Source organism: Sinocyclocheilus grahami, unplaced genomic scaffold (assembly GCF_001515645.1).
Source record: "Sinocyclocheilus grahami isolate Dianchi unplaced genomic scaffold, SAMN03320097.WGS_v1.1 scaffold1244.1, whole genome shotgun sequence".
NCBI classification, from domain to species: Eukaryota; Metazoa; Chordata; class Actinopteri; order Cypriniformes; family Cyprinidae; genus Sinocyclocheilus; species Sinocyclocheilus grahami.
Window position 1 is genome coordinate 112,960 of NW_015506423.1, and position 10,625 is coordinate 123,584.

A 10,625-nucleotide genomic window follows, 5' to 3' on the forward strand; every position below is an offset into this window, starting at 1 on the left:
TAACTAGTTATGGTTAATTATTCATATTTCCCATGAGCTGATTCGCTACAGTAAACATTATTTAATTACCATTATAACTAGCTACCGCACACATTTTTGCTCACTCAGTGTTTTTTAAATTTTACAGTGGGGTAATTTTGGTGCAGTAGCACGAGATAGCTTGATTTCAAACTTTGAACTGAATAAAAAATGACAAGTAAGCAGTCAGTAATAAAATAAGAACAAATAAAGAAATTAATAATGATAGCACAAATAAAAAATAACGACAGGCCTTCAAATTAAATAAATTGCGTTTTAGTTTTTCAGGTAGGTGTAACAATAGGGTTAAGATATTACATTTTTTTATAATTTTTTTTACCAATTATCCAAATAATGTTTAGTCCTAGAAAGCTATTATTATCAGAACACGCGAGCATAACATAGCTGTTAGCAGATCAATGAATGAGAGGGCAGCGTTACCGGAGTTGCCCATATACCACACCTTGTTACAGCACAGTAGGGCTATTGCAAACAGAAACAATACTGTACTACATCGATGTTTCCTGTCGGCTCAATTTTTGAGTGCACTTTGCTGTTCCGATTCGCATGAATGGTAGACGAGTGGAGCGACTGAGCGGAGCGCACACGCATAGAGCGGGATAATACACAGAGCGTCACACCACGTGAAAGTGAAACCTGAGCGGTGAACTCATTTTCGGCAGCCGAAATTTTGGTGCATCTATAATTATTGGCGACATCAGAAATGGATATTATATAACAGATGCTTTTTTGAAAGTTTTAGCAATTTAAAAATATTTAAAAATTATTTCTTACACGGCACCCCTGCTCTCGACAGACGGCACCCCGGTTGGGAAACACTGTTCTAAGCTACACTACGCGATAAAGACCTTTGATTCCTGGAAGCTGTGAGTCAGACAGCCAATAAGATTGGGCCTAGTCGTTTGAGAGAGTTCATTTCATTTATGTGCAATACACATCAGACGGTCAGTGGACGGTCAACACAGGTGTTGTCTGTGTCTGAGATTAGGAGTTAATGAACTGATAACATTAACTACAAGTTGAAAAAGTGTCTTTCATCACCAATCAGAACATGACACACATACAAGGGTAGCACATGACAAGATCACATGAGGGGCAAGGAACACATGGAAAATGGAGTCCAGAGTACAGGGGCAAGAGTCCCTCTAATGGAGTTCATGGGCACTCCAGCTGGCGATCGTAACAATGTTATTATCACTATTATTTATATATATATATATATATATATATATATATATATATATATATATATATATATATATATATAGATATTGAGTGTGAGCATCTCTTATACTAGACCAGGAGAACACATGACAAAACCAACCAATGAGAACAAGACACATACAACCATGGAACCAATCAGAACATGACACACATACAAGGGTAGCACATGACAAGATCACATGAGGGGCAAGGAACACATGGAAAATGGAGTGATGTGCAGTGTGAGGACCAAACCAAATCTCCAGGTTCCAGGCTGAAAAACGTATGTGCACCCCTGATTATATCCTTATAATTATACTTACAATAGATTATTAATGACTAACCTATCTGAATTAAATATTATAGTAAAATGTTAAATTCCCATAAAGTGAAGTTGTTTCATTTCTTGCCACATACTGGTTTATAGGCCTACAGAAAGCCATTGAGTGAAAGCTTAATTGGGATTGAACTTTTACGGTATTTACAAAACATATATGGTACATGAAAATTAACTGGTTAGTCATAAATATATATTTTAAAACCCTTCCTGATATAAATTAGTACACATATATTATAGTATTTATAATGTGGGAAGTCGTGGCCTAATGGTTAGAGAGTCGGACTTGTAACCCAAAGGTTGCAGGTTTGAGTCTCGTACCAGCAGGGGTTGTAGGTGGGGGGAGTGAATGTACAGCGCTCTCTCCTACCTTCAATACCACGACTGAGGTGCCCTTGAGCAAGGCACTGAACCCCCAACTGCTCCCCGGGCGCCGCAGCAAAAATGGCTGCCCACTGCTCCGGGTGTGTGTTCACGGTGTGTGTGTGTTCACTGCTCTGTATGTGTGTGCGCACTAAGGATGGGTGCACACACATGTATGGGTTAAATGCAGAGCATTAATTCCTAGTATGGGTAACCATACTTGGCCACATGTCACGTCACTTTTTAATACTGAGACACTAATTTGGGCAAAGAAAAGAAGAATAAAAGCTTAAAGTTGAGGACTTGAATGCAAAGACTTGAGAATTACTGGTGGCAAAACAGTTACCTCTGTGTTGATCTTATGTCTGGTCTGTATTTCTCTGTTTTTATGTGCTGCTGTGACATGAAGTGGAGGCCATAACAGTGACAGAGGAATGTTCTGTATGTCTACTCACTGATGTTACTGAAATACAGACAGAAGATGTGATACGCTGGATGTTTAGAGATGAAAAGTCTCCCATAGCTGAAATCAAAGGATGGACAAGAGAGATCTCTACATATGATGGTGCTAATGGGAGGTTCATAAACAGACTAAAGCTAGATCATCAGACTGGATCTCTGACCATCAAAGACACCAGAACCACAGACTCTGGACTTTATCAACTACTGATCATAAGATCAGGAAAAGTCTCCAAGAAATCCAAGAAATTCAGCGTTACTGTCTCTGGTGAGTAACTCAAATATTTCAGTATAATAATGATCTTATTCAGGTATGACTGTGAGTTTGTATGTGTACTTTATGACTATTATATAAGTGCTCAATCAAAAAATATGGTCTTAGTTGGTCTCCCAGACTGGTCTTTTAGCTGATTTTGCACCGATTCTAAGCACTTTTCAGCTATTGAGACTGAAAGTACAGCTCAAACCAGCAACCTCAATCTGGTTTATGATGTATTTTTCAGCAAGGCATCCCAGCCATTAAACCAAAGTCATATGTAAAGTTACAAGTTATATAATGGAAAATTCATGTAAACACACCAATGTGTTATAGTTACACAATTTGAGCCAAATATGTTTTTTGTTTGGTTATTTTTTGGATTCAACAGAACAAAAGATTTATGCAATAAAAACTCAAACTCACATGAGTTTAAATCGAACCTATTATATTTACATAAAAATAGTCAAAAGTCAAAAACATCAGATCAAAATATATAAACCTTAACAATATTGATTCAGTGAAAAGTTCCTGAAGAGTTAACAGTTAATCAAATTTGTACTTTGAATTAGAAAAATTTAAATTAGCATTTGACAGCATCTTAAAAATTAATAATTTGTATTTACCTATTTCTTCGAGCGCATTGCATACAGTGATTAAAATAGTAATAACACACAAAAAAAATGTCTTTGAATGATTGTTTGTGTATAATGGAAGAGTCTCTCACTGCATCCGAAATCAAAAAACTCCCCTACTATACACGATGCAAAAAAAAAGTATGCCAAAAGAGTAGTATGTCTGAATTCATAGTATTCAAAAAACAGTAGGCAAAAAGTACCTGGATGACCTACTACTTCTGGAGTGATTCTGAAGTTTGCATATGATGGACACTTTACTATCCCATGAGGCCACGGGAGAAGATTATGAATGGCAGTGAAGCAACACAACTGATGCTGGAAGGTCATGTGACAATGACAACATGGAGAATGTAGTATGTCCAGATTACATTTATACTACCCATATTCATACTATAAAAAACATACTTTTTTTAATGTTTGCAAAGTAAATTCAAATGTAGTACCTGCTCAGTATTCGATTTTGGATGCAGTGTCTGTGTCGTTTAGGTTTTTTTTTTTTAATGACTGATGTGCCAATCATGTAGAGGCGAGCAAACCAGAACACATTTGCACCTGTGAATAAAGATGGCATATAGCAGAACACCAGGACGTAATGTCAAAGATTATAAACTTTTTTGAAGTATCAGATTCTCTCATAGTGTGAGAGTGAACGTGGTTCAGTGTAGAGGGTTTGATGATCAATCACAGAGCAGATATGGAGCAAATGATCAGTGCAGATTTTGTTCCCTTCTGCTGTTGTTAGCTTTCTTCATGTTGATTTAATGTCTGGTCTGTGTTTTTCTGTTTCTATGTGCTGCTGTGACGTGAAGTGGAGGCCAAATCAGTGACAGAAGGAGATCCTGTCATTCTACAGACTAAAGCTGAAATACAGAAAGATGATCAGATGTTATTGCTGTTTGGAGAACAAGAGATTTGTATAGGTCAAATCAAAGGAGGGACAGAAGAGTTCTCTACATATGATGATGTTCCTGATGATAGATTCAAAGGCAGACTGGAGATGAACAAGAAGACTAGATCTGTGAATATCACAAACACCAGTACCAAAGACTCTGGACTATATAAACTACTGATCATAGGATCAGGAACAGTCACATCCAAGATATTCAGTATAACTGTCTCTGGTAAGTAAATCTTATTCAGTAAATCAGATCTTATTAAGGTATATCTGTGGGTTTAATGTGACCAGCAGATTAATCCTGTGATTTTAAATAGTTACCCTTGGTAATGACTTGTTTTTGTTACTATACACCCTTGTGAAAAAGAAGTGCACTTAAGTATACTTTTATAAAGTGTACTAATTGCAGATATAATATACTTAAAAAGAACACATGCAAGAGCAAATTTACTATTTACTAAATTTACTAAAAGTACTATTTTCGCCGCTTTAGTACATTGTATTTGTAATTAATTTCAAATGTATCACATTTTAAAGTTATATTAAAGGGGCCATATGATGCGATTTCAATTTTTCCTTTCTCTTTGGAGTGTTGCAAGCTCTTGGTGCATAAAGAAGATCTGTAAAGTTTCAAAGACTAAAGTCTCAAATCCAAAAAGATATTCTTTATAAAAGTTAAGAGTCAACCACGCCTACCTAAAACGTCTCTTTCTTACACACCCCCACATACCTACGTCATGATGTGAGAAGATTTGCATAACACCGCCCAAATGTTCACGCAAAGAAAAAAGGCGTAACTTTTATTCTAGCTGTACATTTCTCTGATCACAAATGCAGACATGGTTTTATGTTTACACGGCGCGATGCAATGCAACGTGTAAAAAGACAGTATAAGTAATTATAATCCGTAATTATGTCCCCACTGGATGCAACAAATGTCTAATTTATAATGGGTTCTATTGGTTTTGTCTCGTAGCGCCGGGACTAGTGTTGCTTTCGTCAACAAAAATTATGACTAAATATCGTCGTCAACGAACCTCAACGAATCACATGACGAAAACGAAACGAGACGCAACGTAAATGCTGGTCATGTGACGATTACTATAATTAAATGTATAATGCAATATCGTTGACGAATAAAAACGAGACTAAATGTGGTTTACAAAATAAAAACTATGCTAAAATGTCTCTTCATTTTCGTTGACCAAAACAAAACGAAACGAAATGTTATAACGTTATTTCGTCTCGTTTAGTCATGTTATTATTATTATTTTGCAGTATTTCTGTTTCCTGTGTCTCACTTCAGGGGCTGCATCAGGTCACACTGCGCAGACGCAGACGACGTCACTTCCGCAAGCCCCACTCGCGGCATTATTTAGAACAGTGTTTCCCCCTGGGGTGCCGCGTCTGTCGAGAGCAGGGGTGCCGTGTAAAAAAAATATTTTTTAATATTTTTAAATTGCTAAAATGTTCAAAAAAGCAGCTATTATATAATATCCATTTCTAATGTTGGCAATAATTAGAGATGCACTGAAATTCCGGCTGCCGAAAATTATTATTAGCGTATTATTCCGCTCTATGTGTGTGTATATCATCCCGCTCTATGCGTGTGTGCTCCGCTCAGTCACGGCCCATGTGAGTGCTCCACTCATATACCGTTCATGCTCATCGGAACAGCAAAGTCCACTCAAAAATCAAGCTGACAGGAAACATCGATGTAGTACAGTATTGTTTCTGTTTGGAATAGCCCTACTGTGTTGTAACAAGGTGTGGTAAATGGGCAACTCTGGTAACGCTGCCCTCTCATTCATTGATCTGCTAACCGTTATGCTCACGTGTCCTCTGATAATAATACCTACAATGTGATTTTCTGGATTTTTTTTTTCTCATTTTGTTTCTCATAGTTGAGGTATACCTATGATGAAAATTACAGGCCTCTCTCATCTTTTTAAGTGGGAGAACTTGCACAATTGGTGGCTGACTAAATACTTTTTTGCCCCACTGTAAGTGGGACTTTAGTACATCTTTATATGTACTTTCATAATTGCTCCTAGTGTCTTTGAAATATGGTTAAAGTGTACTACTAATGTACTGAGAAGCAATTAATGTTAGCTAAAATATTATTTAATATCAGTTAACAATACACTTAAGTGTGCATTAAATGTAATGTTTTCGACCACCTACATGCATATTATTTATAATTGATTTCAAATATATTACAATTTAAAATGATATTATTTGCAATTAGTTTACTTTTGAGTGATATTTTTGAACCACTTAAGTGGGGCTTTAGTATATTTTATATGTACTTTGAAATATGGTAAATATGTACTTCTGAATAAGCAATTAATGTGAACTAAAATACACTTCAATGTCATTTCAATGTACTTAAATGTCTTATACTAAATTTCAACTTCATTGTCAGAGATATATTTAAAATTGTATTTTTAAAAAATTATATTAAAATATTAAAATAAATACAGTATTAAATATGTAATTACGTAGTTACAATCAACACAAACACAAAATGGAAAACCCTCTACATTTATTGACAAAACAATCTCTAAAACAAATACACAAAAACGCTTTCTGCTGTTGCACAAGAAAAACCCAACACTATACACAGTTACAACACTTTAACTCACTTATTAGAGTCTGGAGAACAATGCAAAATCACTTACATACTTACATACAAAAGTACCTGATCTCGCCATCATAGAAAACATCATTCTGTATGATCTATAAGCCTGTTTCCTCATTGGGGACCTCAAAATGTCCACAAGGTCTACATTTACTGGTATTACTATCCTTGTGGAGTCATTTGGTCCCCATAACTTATAGGATTACTAACACACACACACTTAATAAAAAATTTTACAAATCAAGAAAATTATCATTCCATGTACAACAAATGAGACCTTATTGTAAAACATTACCAAACTGTGTTACTTGTACCCCCGGTTTCACAGACAAGGCTTAAGAACAGCCCCAGACTAAAATGTAATTCTGAGCTGTTTGAACTGAAAGAAAATTGCACTGACTGATCTTTCAAAATATCAGTTCCTTTGTTTTGTCTCAAGATGCACACCAGTAATGTTTTTTCTAAGGCATGTTAATGAAAATTACTTAAATGTCCTTATTGAACTATGATCCTGGCTTAGGCTAAGCCCTATCTGTGAAACCAGGCCATTAGTTTTCAAACCTTTACTAGTACCAGCATTAAACAGGGCCGAAAGTTTTCTTCTAAAATCTTACTCCAGTATTAGTGAATGCAAGTTTGACTAAATAAATTCATTTAAAAAAATTTTTTTTTTTTTAAAAAGAACTCCAAATAAACTTGCTGGGAAGTGCGGTCTGTCAGTGTCCCAGAAGCTCTCCATCAGCAGTAAACTTCAAATGTCATGAAGCTGCACACCATCTCTCCACAGTCTGTGTGAACGGAAATGTTCCAAAGAGGCAGGAAAGTCACAAAAAAATAAATAAATTCCTTGTGGAAAGAAAGAAGAAAAAAAATCAGAAGAACAATTGTTATTAAACAGAGCGAGTCATTATAAATGGTTCAGTTGAGTGAAAGCAATAGACACAGCTGCAGTCCAAAGTTTATATACACCTTGCAGTATCTGTAATGTTAATAATTTAAGCAGTAAGAGGGTAGAGGGGTAGAATCATAAACAAAATAGCAATTTCTGCTCTGATGAAGCAGTTTATTCTGCAAGGTGTATGTAAACTTTTGACCACATCTGCATCACCTAAGAGATTAATTACCTCAATCATCAGGACAACATCGTAGTAGAACGCTGGGAGATGCTCCTTCAGATTTCCTACAAACACCAGAATTCCTGACCACACCATCTTCACTGACACTGGGCTTTAAAAATAGATAACATTTTTACAAACATTTTTCATTCCTACTTTAAAGGGAATAAAACATAACTTTATCAATTACCCAAATATAGATAAATATCCCTAAATCCATGAAAATTAAGAAAGGTACCTTCATTTTTCCCTTCTCATCTTGCCTTGCAAGCTTCTCTCGCACATCTTCATGAAGGATGTTCCTGATGCAAAAAGACAAAAAAACAAACAAAAAAAACATTATTTCTAGAGGTGGCTGATATATTGAATATTACTGGTGGTTATAATATCAATTATATAAAGTTACATTAATTAAATATTTCAAGATAGGATCTTTGAATTTTGTTCAGTAGCGTTAAAATGAATTTAAAATTGTTTAGTTAAAAAAAAAAAACATTGTATTTTCAGCAGCCAAATTTCTTGGTCCACACATGCGATCACATTCCAATATCAGAATGCAGTCATAGATAAATTACAGGACATGATTAATTCATCTCCCGAGTCCATATAGCAAGAACTGCCTCGTTACAGTGAAAGCCGCACAAATGGCAAGAGTAAATTAAGAATAAAGAAAGCTTATATCAAGATATACTTACTTGATTCATTATTTGCAGTACATAAAGTCACATCTGTAATCATCCAAACGTGGCGTTCCTTTGTTCTCTTCTTGTTTCAGCAAAGTTCTGTCACCCTCACGCATTGCGATTACACAAACATGGCGCACAGTGCATTTTTCAAACTCTGCTGAAGAAGCGCACCATCATGATGTAGTATTTTTGGCGCATGCGCATTAAACAAAAGGGATACTTTTGCATGGTTACTTGTTATTTCAAGCTTTCCATTTCTGTTCAAGTTCAAGTTTTTCTAATTCATTGTGTAGTTAGACCAAAGACTATATAGACTCATTCATGACTCATTCACCTAACTAAAAGTCAGTCATTTTTTACAGTGCAGTGTAACCTAGTCTAATTAAAGGGGTCAAATGATGCTTTTTTAAAGATCATTATTTTGTGTATTTGGTGTAACAGAATATGTTGACATGCTTTAATGTTCAAAAACACATTATTTTTCAAATACTGTACATTATTGTAGGTCTCTCTCAAACGCTTTGTTTTCTACAAAGTCCCTCCTTCCGACAAGCGCAGTCTGCTCTGATTGGCCAGCTGGCCCAGTGCATTGTGATTGGCCGAACACCGCAAGCACTCGTCGGAAATGTAACGCCCCTTACCATAATCGCGAGCTTCATCTTTCAAAATAAATGTAAAGACAGTAAATAATGTCATTAGTTTTACCGTCAGTTCAAGCCCGAAAGGGGAACAGTGTATTTGAATGCAAATTTATTTTGTTTTGATTTGTTAAACGTTTGCTTGCAATTACTGCACTTAAATGTGTGTTTAAGTGACTTAGAACAACATGATATTAAAAGTATTCTGTACACAGATGTAAAGTACAGTAATTACATACAAATACAGTACTCTCATAAATGACACTGTATGTCAAATATTATATAGAAAATTAAACTTCATAGAGTTCATAGCGCAAGAGCTGGTGATGGAAATTTCAACAAGTTTTATTGGAGTATACTGTATAAGAAAGTGTATTGAAGTTTAGAAGAAAAATTAATTTCAAGTGCATAAATGCACATAGTATATATTATAGACTAAATACATTTAAAATACATTAACAAATGTAATTTTGGAGAACACGCTTAAGTTGAAATAAAAATCAATTGTTTTACATGTGATTTAGTATATTGATAAATATGTCAAAATAAGTGTACTTATTTAAAACAATAAAATCATAATTATGTAAAATGTATGTTTAAGTAATACTTAATTTGGACATTATCATAAAGTGCATTTTTTTAAAAGTGCACTTAAGTATGTTTTAAGACCTATTGTCATTAAAGTGTACTCTCTTTAAGTGCACTTAAGTGGCCTTTAATTAAAAGTATATTATATTATCTGCAAGTGCACTTTTGAAAAAGTATACTTTTAAGATTTGAAGTACACAAAAAGTACACTTAGTTTTCACAAGGGCATACAAGAGCCATCTTAATGTCATCTGTCATGTGTTTTCTTTCAGGTAACACTGCATCAAGAAGAAATAGGGCAGAGGAGCTACCTCTGATGGGTGTAGATGTTTCCAACTTCTGACTGTAACATTATCAGCATTCAAATTAAATCATCAAAATAACATTTCTACTTAAGTCACCCATATAAAAGAGCTCTAGATGTGTTTGAAACCAATCCTGTTTGTTGTTGAGATTGGCCGTTAAACAAAAGTAAAAGAGCTTTCATACAAGTACAAATATAGAACATTAATATATGTGACCCTGGATCACAAAACCAGTCATAAGGGTCCATTTGAGATTTATACATCTTCTGAAATCTGAATAAATAAGCTTTGTTAGGATATGACAATATTTGGCTGAGATACAACTATTTGAAAATCTGGAATCTGAGGGTGCAAAAAAATCTAAATATTGAGAAAATCGTCTTTAAAGATGTCCAAATTAAGTTCTTAGCAATGCATATTACTAATCAAAAATTAAGTTTTGATATATTCACAGTAGGAAAT

The 10,625-nt window shown here is 34.8% G+C and overlaps 1 protein-coding gene across 1 annotated transcript in view; it reads left to right on the forward strand.

The window, feature by feature from the left end:
• The window catches only part of LOC107568436 (uncharacterized), a 32,984-nt gene extending 22,586 nt beyond the window's left edge, over positions 1-10,398 (forward strand). The window contains exons 9-11 of the mRNA XM_016254406.1: positions 2,352-2,669; positions 4,105-4,416; positions 10,131-10,398. Coding sequence (XP_016109892.1) covers positions 2,352-2,669; positions 4,105-4,416; positions 10,131-10,201 — 701 coding nt within the window. The 3' untranslated portion in view covers positions 10,202-10,398. The remainder of the gene's footprint in view (positions 1-2,351; positions 2,670-4,104; positions 4,417-10,130) is intronic.
• The last annotated feature ends 227 nt before the right edge of the window (positions 10,399-10,625 follow it).